Here is a 13,161-nt window from a genome sequence, read left to right on the forward strand (position 1 = left end):
AATATTTTCTTTTAACCTTCTAGTTGTTGAAGATGTATGATTGTATGCACATTGTGTTGCGCAAATAAATACTATCATTAAAAAATAGTATGTAAGTGTAATCTCATGAGAAAAAAATGATTGTCAGTCTCATGTAAATGCAGTCTCGAGTAAAAATGCGGGCGTGCATAAGATTAATTTTAACGAGTTGGTCTTTTCCTTTATGGGCTTCCCCTGCGATTCTTTCGAAATAACATCAACAAAATATAATCTGAAATGGAAATAATCTCGTTTTATTTGATACAGAAGGCAGTTACTGCAGAACAGAAAATGGCGAAAAGGGAGTATGCAGAAAGATATACGAATGTCCATCCAGATTGCAAGAGGTGAAGGAGGGTAGAAGAAACTCGGATTCGAAAGGTCGTTGCGGTTTCGAGGATTTCATCGAAATCGTTTGTTGTCAATTCAATATTACAGATAAGATAGGACTTCGACCAGCAGAGATAGGTATAATATCACGAAATGTTGTTATTTGTTTCTTTAAAATATGCGTTTCATATTAATCCAAAAGTTGAAGAATGCGATAATTTTTTAGAGTAAACTTCGTGTTGATTGAAAAAAATTACGCGTTATAATTATTTTTTTTTAATTTCATCAAAATTAATTCATTTCTTATTTTTTCGTAACGTGTATCGCGCTCAATTTCTACATTTAGGATAGGTTCCCACAAAGTAAAATCTATTATCTGGATTTACAAATTACTGTGTTATTCAATCGTGAGATATCTTTTTAGTTCGAAAAAATTAAGCAAAGATGAGAAAATCGATTGACGAATGATTACATTCCGCATCTGAAAGATACGACGCTGTTGATTAAACATTCTTTTTTTTTCAGAAACAGGTTTTTCAGGCAGCAATAATTTTTTGACAACAGTCTCTTATTTTCTTCCTTCCTATTTCTTTCAAAAAACGCGACATATCTATGCTTAATGTATTTTGTAACTTATACTTACGTAGCAATAACGTATTATAATTTTAAGATGTGTTTCATGTCAAAACATTTGCATCCATTCAAATGTCAGCACGACGAAATTATTGAGGTTTATCGTCTTTCATCATTGTTTTAATATACTTACGTTGTTAACACATGCATGTGTGCAAATTGCATTATTTCCGAGAATCTCGGAAACGTTTAAATAACAAATGACCTTGAGATGGAGACGCGCACGATGACGTAATAATCTTGACTTTACAGTGACGATTACGACGCGGATCCATAAATCAGGACTAGTCGGTTTACACGTTAACCAGTCGATTATGTTCTTTAGAATCCAAAAGATTTTTAACGCGCGTCGTCGCATCTGGATTTTTAGCATGTCGTGAATATGAGAACGAGATCGAGACTAACAGTAAAGAGAAGAGAGACACGGCTGAGGTGCAGTTCAACATATTCGGCGGTTCTCAAACCGAGCGCGGGGAATTCCCGTACATGGTCGCCTTGGGATACGAGAATGAAGACAAGGACGATGACAATTCGGAAGCTATCAAATACAACTGTGGTGGCACGTTAATTTCCTCGCAATACGTACTGACCGCTGCTCACTGCGTCAGTAATATACAGGAGAAAGTACCGGTAGAGGTAAGTAAGCGAGCTTCAAGTTCAAGGTTGTCGTGATTCACTGACCATCCAAATATTTGCGTCGGATCGATTCGGGCAAAAGTGATCTTTTATATCTTATATGAAAAAAAAAGAAAAACCTAGAAGAGGGAAAGACTAGATTCGCATAAAATATTTTAATCGTGCGAACAGATGTTTCAATTTTCGTCTAAAAGTGTATAAGTAAATAGCAGAGTTGGATAGTAACTAATTAAAACGTTAAAAGTTAAAAAAAAGTTAAAAAGTTAATAACTTTTAATTTAACTTAGTTAATTTTAAATGCATTAAATTTTAACTTAACTAAGTTACTTTTAAACGTTGATTTTTTTTTTAAGTTAAAAAATTAAAAAATAAAAATAAAATTTTTATCTTTTAAATATCTTAGAAAAATAATAAGATATAATAAGATTAAGGGCGTATATTTGTAATCTGTTCATATTTAAGACCATTTTAAGTAATTTCTTAAGATACTGCTACAGCTCTCTGATTTATGCGGTTATGCTTTATGCCATAAGCCTTAGTCCGGATCAACAATAGGTGTTTTAAGCCTTAAGCCTTAAGTCATAAGAAATTGATTAATTACAATCAAATATTCTTCTCGCATTCGATTGTAGTTTGGTCAATTTCTTATGGCTTAAAACTTATTAAAAAATAATGGCTTAAAACTTATAAAAAAGTAATTGATCTTGTATCTTCTCTGCTGCTTCTCTGTGCTGGCTATTTTTTTTAAAGTTATATAACTTATATAGTTATATCGTTACGTGTTTTATATACTTATATCGCATATGAATACAAAAATTAAAAATTTAATTTACTTAATAATCTATATTGTAGTTATTGAATCTCATTTTAAGAAAAATTAGGACATTTTGATCTAAAAAATAATTTTTTTTGAAATTAACCACATTTTTTACTTAAGTTGATTCAATATTGACTTAACTTACGTTAAGTTAATTTTTTATTCCTTCAACTTTTAATTTAACTTTATTAATTTTGTAAAGCCATTAACTTTAACTTTATTCAGTTAAAAAAAACATTAACTTACTCAATCTTGATAAATAGTAACAAACTATCGCATAAATATTACAGATACTAGATGTTCTACAAATAAAGAAACAAATTTTTCATTTAACATTCCATTTTCCTTCGATCGATTTTATTAACAAAATAAACAATGACATTTTCTTCAAATCAAATCAGATTTTACCGATTCGTTTAAGGATTATAAACCTTCTTTGCTTCTACAGGTGAGAGTCGGCAGCGAAGATCTAAAGAGCGTTGGGGATGCGCAACGAATTCCCATAAGCAACGTAATACCGCATCCGCAATACAAGCGTAGCGTGAATTACAACGATGTGGCTATTCTAAAATTAAGTACGCCTGTACGTATGGAGAATAACGTACGGCCGATCTGTATCCAAACGAAATCTTTAGATTCCATGAATGTACAATCGAACGTAACATTTATTGTGATTGGTTGGGGTGCTACCAGCTTCGACGAGGATGGCAGTACCAAATTAATGAAGACACCAGGTCTCAGGTGAGAATACAAGCATAATACGTAACATTTATTAGTAATAACTCTCTAGAGAATATTTTCAAACGTATGTTTACTGAAACTTTTTTTTATTAAATATCAAATTTCTTATTTAACTCTTAAGTTAATCTTTATGATGTTATCTGACAAGTAGCATTATTACATAAAACATGAAATCATCTTTCGTTAAAATTATAATTTATCGATTAGAAAAATCTGTATAACACAGCCAAAGTTAGTTAACATAATTTAATGGGTGACAAAATATATTCTTGCATATTTGTTATACTGGATTAAAAAACTATTCAGCATTTATCTGGAGACACAGTAATGTACTAAGACAAGCGCAATATTATACATACTATACTGAGTAAAATAGTTTATTGGACACAAGTCAGAAATTTAACTGTTTCTACAAAATTGTTTGTACCTGAAAAACGATTGAGCTTTCCTATGTTTACTTAAGCTTCTTTACTCAGTATAATATGTACCATATAAATACTAAAGGGTTTTTTTTTTTAAACTCATCTTTAAATAATGAGACAATGATGTATTATTCTATGTACACACACACACACACACACACACACACACACACACACACACACACACACACACACACACACACACAGAGATTAAAATTATATATAGATTTAAATTATACTCCAATTTCTAGTCTCGTAGACAAAGAATCATGCGCCAAAAAGTTTAACGATTTCGGCAAATTACCCCGTGGTTTGGACGATAATATGCTGTGCGTATTGGATACTAACGTTACAAGAAGGTCGGACGCTTGTCACGGAGATAGTGGCGGCCCTTTATTGATGTTCATTGGATCTAGTCACAGCATTGTGGGAATCACGGCTTTTGGGCAAAGTTGCGGAGGATCTATACCGGGAGTTTACACAGCGGTATATTCCTTCTTGGAATGGATTGAAAATCAAGTCTGGCCAGAAATGATCAACAAACGGTAGATGGATCGCTTTTCGTTTCGACTCTGTGTTCAATGACTCAACTACTCAGCACAACGTGACGCAATTTAAATACTTTAAAGCGACTTGTGGTGTTACTATGTATAGTCATTACGATAATCTAGTCTGAGGCTACGGTCCGCTTGATGCTACGAATGTTTCGAAGCATTTTCTTTATTGGTGAATTAATAAAAATTCTTTCTTCCGATTGGTCAATTAAATACTTCAAAGCATTTGTAGCACCATTTGTAGATCGCACCCTGAGCTATTCGCGTACTCAGTCTATGCAGCATTTACTCTTTCAATTCCTATCTTACAATGTGCTTTTGTAAATTTTATACTTTTATACATATAATTCATGCTTTTGAATAATATATATCATTCTGAATGTATACGTGCTTCAATAAACATGAATATTCAGCTTGTTTTCCTTTCCCTTTTATTTTAGAAAGTAACTTCTCTGTAAAAACAAATTGGCAATGTTCAAACTGTTCAGTTGAAAAGCGTTGAGGATAACAAACTTTTCTTGTAAATGGAAAAATGGCTGACAAAAAAGATGAAGAGAAGAAAGAAGACGATGAGCGTATTGAGTTCCTTTATAAATATTTGGTGCTTTCAAGAAAAATTAAACTCGACAAATGGATAAAGATGATAACAAACGAGGAATACAAGGTGTAATATTTTCTTCTAAATCTTAACCTTATTCGACGAGAACTAAATTAAATTTTTATGTAACACACTGTTGTCTTATGCTGTGTTTATTTTAAATATATCGTTTTTCTTATTATCTGTCTCTTTCTTACACACACACATATATATATATATATATATATACATAATTTATTTTATTAATCATACATATGAAAGAAATGCAATATTTAAATTATATGAAAAATGTCTAAAGATCTTTTTCATTCAAATTCGAAAAAATTGAAGGATTTTTTTATTTCCGCGTGAAAACAATCCCAAATAAAATTTTTTTTAGACAAATAAATTATTCAATAGATATCTTATTTATATTACGAAAATATCAGGAGACGATTATGAAATTCTTCGATACACCATCGGAAATGATTTTAATAATACAAGTAAACTTAGTCGGTATGTTAGTGCCGTTTCTCGAGATACCAGCGACAGGTCAGATAAAGACAACGTATTTTATAAAAAAGAATCCTGTTGAGATCACAAAAGAAAATTACAGGAGCATCATTATACCCGGAGACATGGCTTCGAAACCTATCGAAGAACTATCCGTCTTGGTTGAAGAGGTAGGTGTGACGATTGCACACTCAAATTAAGTATTATTCGCGCCTATTACAAAAAAAAAACTGAGCTTTATGTAAATGTTTCTACCTAGGCTTATGTACCGATATTGTCGAATCCGAAGAATCACAAAGGTTGGCCTCGTGTTATCGGTGAGGACATGAAAAAACACGTTTACGATCTTCGCAACTTGATATGCCAGGTATGAGTAGCTTTAACTCTTAGCCCACAAGATAAAATAGCTAAACAGGTAAATAGGAACAGGTTTATTAATATCTTAATATAAATATGTTCTTCATTTCTTTTGTCTTAATAAATTTTCCACTAAAAAATATTTTTCAAAAATTTCATGATATTGTGAGATGTGATTTGAATTTCGAAATGAGGCAAAAATATGTTTAGTCATTCGTAATATCGACAAAAGATGCTTTCAGGTCAAAGGTAAGATGATAGGACAAACTTTATTACCAATGCCAATGGGTATCGAGCAGATATTTGAAGCGGAATGGAAAGCGCAGCAGAGTGAAGGTGTCGAAGTCGATCTTCCTTTAAAAGCCAATATAGAAATTATCGTAACCAAATGGTGCTCGCAAATCGGTGATACGCTAAACGAAGAAAGCCCAAGAAATGATAAACATTTATTACCAAGCGCGGGTATTGCAGTATTTAAACAGCAAAATTAGAAACAAATTTTTTTGACTAAACATTGTTCTAAACATTGTACAAATTTTTTTTCACATATGTTAATTATTAAAATATAATATAATTTACATATATTTTTATATACACATGACACATAAAAGAATATATAGTAAGAATATATTTTTTATTTTCCTGAATCAATAATTACCAATCAAATTTAATTGAAAGAAATTGAATTAAGAATTAAAGAATGTTAATCATCAATAATACACTTGTAGAAATCGATTTCTGGTGTCAACGACTTGTAAACGTCGAATCTATTCATAGTCAAATGAAGGATCTACGAGTGAAAAAGATGGCATCTATTCTAGAATTAACTAAGAGCCCCTATTCGCCGCGTTTCAAGGCTCTGTTGAAGGACGTTATCGGTGGTTAGATCTTGCTAGCGTTAATAGAAAGATATACTACAAAGAGTATTAATTAATTATATCGATTAGGCATTCTGTTTTCTTTTAACTGTAATAACTCATTCTAATGAGTTATTCCGAATAAGATTTTATTCATTAATTTTCAAATAAGCTCAACATCAAAATTGTATAATATTCATAAGAATTTTTATCTTAAGCGGTAATCGAAGCACGCGATGTATGCGCCTACTTAAAAGCATTGGAACCTCACTTCGAAGATATACAAAATACCGAATTTAAAGATGTACAGCAGAAATTGAAACCACTGCTGCATTGTATATGCCTGATATGGTCACATTCAAAATATTATTGTATTCCAACGCGAATAGTTACGCTATTATCCGAAATATCTAATCTGCTAATTACCGAGGTATGTAAGAAAAAAATAAGTATTTATATATCGAAATACTCGAGAAGTCAAAATGTTCTCTGCATGACAAATAAAAAATAATTTATATTTTTCAAGAAAATATGAGTTAATAAATATCTTAATCATCTTCATTTTGAAACAAAGAAGATGAAATTTTCTGTTGTAATGTGATTTTTTTAAAATTTTAAATTAAGTCTCCTTAATATTTTTTAAGTCATTAATGTCCAAATGTTCTGCGCTTTTAAATACGATGTTGAGTATTAATGAGAAAACATATCTATTTCTCTTCTAACAAAACGCAAAAATGTCTGTTATGTCACTAACTAAAAACTTCGCAGGCTACCAAATACTTGGATCAGAGTACTTTATTCACTGGCGATATTGACGATAGTCTAAAACGTTTAATGCATGTGATAAACATTTTAACTTATTATACAGAAATGTATGAAATATTTCGAAGTAAATTGGATAATTACTTTAAATATTCGACCGAATTAATTCCATGGAATTTTGATGATGAATTGGTGCTTGGAAGAATAATAAATTTTCAAAAACGTTTGGAAGAAATCAAAGTCCGTAATTTATTTTTAAAATAAGTATTAAGCTTTCCATAATTGGATTCGCGCATTAATTAACAATATGATTATTATTTCTAACATAAAATCATTTAAATAATTCTATAAATAATCATTTATTATGTATTATTTGCCAGATGTTATTTAAAACAGCTCAAGAATATTTTAAACTAGAAAAGATGGAATTAGCGAGTTTAAGAAAGAAAACGTTATGTTCTAAAATATATGACATTCATGAAAAATTTATTAAACTCTACAATGAATTTGCCGAATTAGAATATGATATTTTGATGCCAGAAGAAATACAATTCACAGATCATGTTATTTCTTTTTTAGCAAAAGTAAGCACAATAATCGTGCATTATAATAGATATATACATTATAGATATATACATTATTTCTAACAAAGTATAATAAAATTAATAAAGTATAATAAAATTACCACGGTAATGTAAAAAATTATTGATTCTTTTACCGTAGGTGGAAGAGTTTGACAGACAGCTAGCAAATATATTCGATCAAGCATTTTCTGAATGTCATAATACTGAAATCATGTTTAAGATAATATGGATTCTAGGCTCGATGGCCAACAGGCCAATCATTATGGCACAATTATGGCACAATTACGAAAGATTGCTTCAAAGAATTCATGACCATTTTGATGACATTAAAGTGCTCTGCAATATTAATACTTAATAAGCATAATATAAGTTGTAAAGATAGATAATGGATACAGACTCCGTTTAATTTTTCCAGGTCATATTTGATAGCATCTTCGAAAATTACAAGGAGGACGAATGGATTGAAACCGATCAGTATTTCCCGCATGTCGCTGGTGCATTATGTATATTGACGCAGTTGCGACAACGAATAGACTATCCGATGCAATGTATGAAATTAATCGATCATCCTTTGATAAATCTTAGAAAAGCACGTGAAACTAAACCAAAATACGATCAAATGCAGGTAATATCTCACAAAATCCTAGAAAAAAAAAACGGTGAACTTAATCATCATTTGACCTAGACTAGGTATGTTCTTAGATAGTAAATGTAAGAATCTATTATGAATATCGGATTTTTCAATGTCTTTATTTGCTTATATTCACTTTATATAATGTATCATAATAGTTATCGTAATATTTAATTAAATTTTTATAAAATATAAGACATCAAATATCGCTTGTCACTCTGCTTATGATTATTGTTAGCTACTTATTTATGATATAACGCGTCTGTACAAAAAGTAATCATCTGATTGTAAAATAAATCTAATCTATCTAATCTATCTATCAAATGTATTCGACTCAATACTCAAATCGACTCGATAATAAAAGTATAATAATATATCGTATTTTCATAAGTCACTCATGGACGCGATGGAGCACAAAATATTCACGAATTGGGCCAACAAGATAGTCGATACAAGCGACTTTCATTTATCGAAAAGCTTATTAATAGTACACGAGAATAAGCTACTCGATTTAAACTTTGATCCGGAACTAACTGCTCTACTGCGAGAAATTCGCTATATGATCACTATGAAGAGGACAGATTTACCCGAGGAAGCGATCCAATTATATTATAGATCGCAATATTTTTTTGAGAGTACCTACAATCTCAATTTACTCATACAATGGTAAGTAAACATATTATTAACTGATGAGAAATAATTCTATTTATATACATTGTTCAAATGATAGGTACAATTGGATAAGAAATTACAGTTTGCCTGTGGAGTTTGAATTATTGGAGCACGAAATTGAAAACGTGGACAAATTAATTGACACTGGCCAGAAAAATTATAATTGGAATTCCCCAGGTGAAATTTTTAATCGTGACAATTTATATATTATGTATACAAACATTTAGATGTTATTCATACAAATAATAAACTAAAAGTAACAACACACCTAAATAAATTTTTTAAATCTTTATAACTTGGAATCATGGTTGTAACATCTTCAAATAATTTTTTGTCTTGCTTCATCAAAAAGATAATCTATAAAGCAAGACAAAGGAGGAGAGAATCAAATGATTAGACAAATAAAATCAACTCTATAACAATTTTCACAGTAACAACATAAAATGTCATCGAGGATTTGTTTCACAGAAGTGCCAGAGTACATAAGTAATTTGCTGGATCTAATACGAAAGTTACATTTGCGGATCTTTTATGCTCAAGAAAACATCAACATGTTGTTGCGAATGATTTACACATGGGCGATGTCGCCGATATTAGAGCGCAAGGATTTTAAAGATGAGAATTTGCTCGCTGTGGGTGAACGTAACGAGAATTTCCAAAAGAGATATGACCAGATCAAGCAAGCCAGTACAGAACTAAATCGAATCTTGGATGAAAATTATAAACTTTTCTTCAATTTACTGCCCGATTCAGCGTACGAGAAAGATGAAATTGAATTGAGTAACTTTTATTCACTTCTTTTCTTCAAAGGCTTCTTTTAATTTTTTTTACATAACGAATTTATAAGACAACTTTTTAGATTTTAAATTAATTTGATCGAAATATCAAATTATAATATATTAGTCACAGACATGCAAATAGATGCGAAAAAACAAGAATTTGAAGAACTTGAAGAATTTGGAGAATTCGAAGAAAGAACAGATGTAGAGGAATTGCGGACTTTACCGAGCGGATTGAGGTATGCATCAAATTAGAGTTTTTTTTTTAATTTATTGTAAAATACGCTTTTATCATTATAATCAGAATGGATGAAGAGAAAGAAAGAATAATTGTGCGCGATGCTGTGGAACAAAAAGTCGGCAAAGAGGAACGAATGAAAGCAGTAGCTGAAATAACACTAACAAACGAGGAAATCGCTCAGAATATGCCCAAATGGAAGCCTTATCTCGTTTACGTCGACAATTTGATATCGAAAGCCTTAATCCAAGCTGCTTCTACTAGGTATTGAGTTTCATCAAACATTATTAAAGTTCATATTATTTTCTGCTAATCGATTAAAGTAACGTATAAAGACTAAAAGTTAAAGATTAGCATGCTCTTAAAAATCTTCCTAAATATTACTAATTAATAATGAAATTGTTTTTCACGCGGTATCTGCACCGTAGCATATGCTATCTGCTCGATGAAACCGATCCGGAAAGTAACGTATCACCTCTTTTCGAGATTCACCTGTCGCTCGAGATACCCCATATTGTCTTTCGTCCTGGGGTAGATCTGGATGATCCTGAGAGTTTCTATACATTTTACGAGGGTTTGCTGCTTGACATTATGAGAATGGGAACTTTGATACCACGCGTAGATCCTAACATTGCAACGGAACGGGAGCATTATGGAGTACGTCGTTGTATATAGGGTGATCAATAATAGGCGCATTTATTGTATATACATCATACTTTGTTAAAAGTAAAATAATCTTTTCTTAATTGTTTGTGTCAAAACGATTAATTAAAAAGGAATTTAGTGAAAGATTTTGTTTAGTGAAAAATTTAAGAAGGAATTAGTGAACTGCGCTGTAAGAATGAGAATATATATAACAAAAGCAGCTAATTCTTCAGCTAATTTATGGATTCCAGTATTTAAAGTTTTATCTTTTTTTCATAATTGTTCACACATATGTACGTACATACGCACACACATATGATATTATAATTCTTCCATTATTAATCGCTATATAATATTTTAAGACTGATTTAGCAGAAGAAGAAAATATCGTTTTCATGCTCGAAGAAACGTGTAATCGAATCAAGTTAGGTTTGGTGCAAGCACAGGAATATATCATTGTAAGATTTTCAAGCAATTATATGGTCTTCTTATTTTTAATCTTAATCATGTATAAATATATTTTGTTTGTTTTTTTTCATATATCTATGAAAGCAATAACTTAATAACGTGAATGTGATGCAATAGAACTTTCACTTTTCCAAATCAAGAAAAATAATAATCATAGAAAAATAAGGATTCTGATAGCAAACTTCAGAATAAGAGAGCAATCACTTTTTTAACAATATAAACTTCATTTATTTAAGAGAAATAACTGATATCTACATAATTCATGACTTATTTATTTTATTTTGCTCCACGAAAAAAAAAACCAATATTTCTTGTATTGCAGATTTTTGAACCATTTTCCTGGTTATGGCTTGACGATAGACAACAATATTTAAACTTGTTTTTACGTTTTGGTCGCGCACTCACGGACGAAGAAAAAAATATAGTAATGCAAGAGAATTTATCGGAATATTTAAAAGAGAAAAAGCCAGGATTGGCTGATTTCAAAAGAGAAATTGACTACTTTATGGAACTTTATAAAAAATGCGACGAGTTTGAGAATGAAAAAGTTTTCTTACGTTGGCTGCAGCTAGATCTAAGAGCCTTCAAACAAGCTTTACTGAACACAATCTGCAAGTGGACTAATTTATTCAAGACACATCTGACTGATCACGTCAACAACGAGTACGTATTCATTATAATGTACATATCTATGTAATCATAGGTGCCTTATATTTCTTTTTAAATCTTATCAATTAATTAATATTGCATATATATTAATATATTCAATTTTCATTACACTGTATGTTACAGACTCAGAAATCTTAGCGAATTCTTGACAAAAGCTTTAAAGAAATTTACTCAGCCAATCGCACCAGATGATTATGAGGACTTGTTGAACACTATATATTATTTAAAGGAGGTACGAGATCGACAATACCAAATTGACGATATGTGGGAACCTATCAAGGTAATAAAAATAGAAAATATAAATAATAGAAAGTAGTGTAATTCTGTTTAATTTTTAATGACCATCTTACTCGTAACAATTTATATAAAATGAAACATCTAGTAACAATTAGTTTATTCGATTACAGGCGACTATAGATCTTCTTAAACAATACCAAGTGAAATTCAGTGAAGAAACTTATAACTGGTTGACAGAATTACCGGAGCAATGGGCAACGGTCAAAAAATGGGCAGCGCAAGTGAAACAGCTTGTGAATCCTTTGATGGCATATCAAATTGACTTATTGAAGAAACGTCTCAATTATTATGATTTTAGACAACAGCAGTGTCTAGCGCGTTTTCGCGAGAACATCGTGTTCAAGTAAAGCAATCGCAACATTTATTTGAATAAAAAAAAATAAAGTCATTAAAAATGATATACGAAGAGCTATGTCTTCTTTAAGAACATGTTTAAGTTTACCTACACAGATTTTCAATTACTTAACTATTTGAATACAATTTATGTTTCAATAATCAATTACAAACAATCAATAGTTTCGACTGTACGAATGTGTATGAGAAATTGGACAAGATAAATGAAGAAATTCTACGATTCGAAGAGGAATTAAAAACATTACATGATCAAACGAATATATTTGAACAACAGATGGCAGAATTTAAACAAATCAAGTTTGCTAGAAGAGACTTAAAGCTTCTGAAGAATCTTTGGGATTATGTTAATATTATTACGTCGAATCTAGACGAATGGAAGACAACATTTTGGAAAAAAATAGATGTTGAAGGAATGGAACAAGAGTGTAAAAAATTTATTCGAGAGTTGAGACGTAAGTTTTGCATTAAATATTAATAATTGATGCATTCAATAATATCAATTTTTTAGAAATTCATAAAATCGAAATGTCATATATCTTTTCAATATTTAAATATACATATTTTGAGATTTATCAAATATATTACAAAAATATTGTATATATATATA

The 13,161-nt window shown here is 30.5% G+C and overlaps 2 protein-coding genes across 3 annotated transcripts in view; both read left to right on the forward strand.

The window, feature by feature from the left end:
- LOC108694170 (serine protease snake-like) overlaps positions 1–4,674 on the forward strand; it is a 7,366-nt gene extending 2,692 nt beyond the window's left edge. The window contains exons 3-7 of one of the 2 annotated variants that reach the window (XM_018203485.1): positions 286–486; positions 1,352–1,617; positions 2,883–3,175; positions 3,849–4,142; positions 4,592–4,674. In XM_018203485.1, the coding sequence (XP_018058974.1) occupies positions 286–486; positions 1,352–1,617; positions 2,883–3,175; positions 3,849–4,142; positions 4,592–4,598 (1,061 nt within the window). In that variant the 3' untranslated portion in view covers positions 4,599–4,674. The remainder of the gene's footprint in view (positions 1–285; positions 487–1,351; positions 1,618–2,882; positions 3,176–3,848; positions 4,143–4,591) is intronic. The other variant, XM_018203486.1, reaches the window with a different exon arrangement.
- A 2-nt stretch (positions 4,675–4,676) lies between these two features.
- Positions 4,677–13,161, forward strand: part of LOC108694120 (dynein heavy chain 9, axonemal) — a 27,366-nt gene continuing 18,881 nt past the window's right edge. The window contains exons 1-21 of the mRNA XM_018203409.1: positions 4,677–4,815; positions 5,178–5,411; positions 5,501–5,608; positions 5,841–6,060; positions 6,327–6,479; positions 6,674–6,885; positions 7,224–7,457; positions 7,598–7,801; positions 7,941–8,132; positions 8,217–8,426; positions 8,824–9,098; positions 9,163–9,281; positions 9,573–9,884; positions 10,008–10,122; positions 10,188–10,385; positions 10,550–10,778; positions 11,129–11,224; positions 11,557–11,897; positions 12,027–12,183; positions 12,311–12,543; positions 12,717–13,006. Coding sequence (XP_018058898.1) covers positions 4,684–4,815; positions 5,178–5,411; positions 5,501–5,608; positions 5,841–6,060; positions 6,327–6,479; positions 6,674–6,885; positions 7,224–7,457; positions 7,598–7,801; positions 7,941–8,132; positions 8,217–8,426; positions 8,824–9,098; positions 9,163–9,281; positions 9,573–9,884; positions 10,008–10,122; positions 10,188–10,385; positions 10,550–10,778; positions 11,129–11,224; positions 11,557–11,897; positions 12,027–12,183; positions 12,311–12,543; positions 12,717–13,006 — 4,264 coding nt within the window. The 5' untranslated portion in view covers positions 4,677–4,683. The remainder of the gene's footprint in view (positions 4,816–5,177; positions 5,412–5,500; positions 5,609–5,840; positions 6,061–6,326; positions 6,480–6,673; positions 6,886–7,223; positions 7,458–7,597; positions 7,802–7,940; positions 8,133–8,216; positions 8,427–8,823; positions 9,099–9,162; positions 9,282–9,572; positions 9,885–10,007; positions 10,123–10,187; positions 10,386–10,549; positions 10,779–11,128; positions 11,225–11,556; positions 11,898–12,026; positions 12,184–12,310; positions 12,544–12,716; positions 13,007–13,161) is intronic.

This window comes from Atta colombica, unplaced genomic scaffold, assembly GCF_001594045.1.
Source record: "Atta colombica isolate Treedump-2 unplaced genomic scaffold, Acol1.0 scaffold116, whole genome shotgun sequence".
Taxonomy (NCBI): domain Eukaryota; kingdom Metazoa; phylum Arthropoda; class Insecta; order Hymenoptera; family Formicidae; genus Atta; species Atta colombica.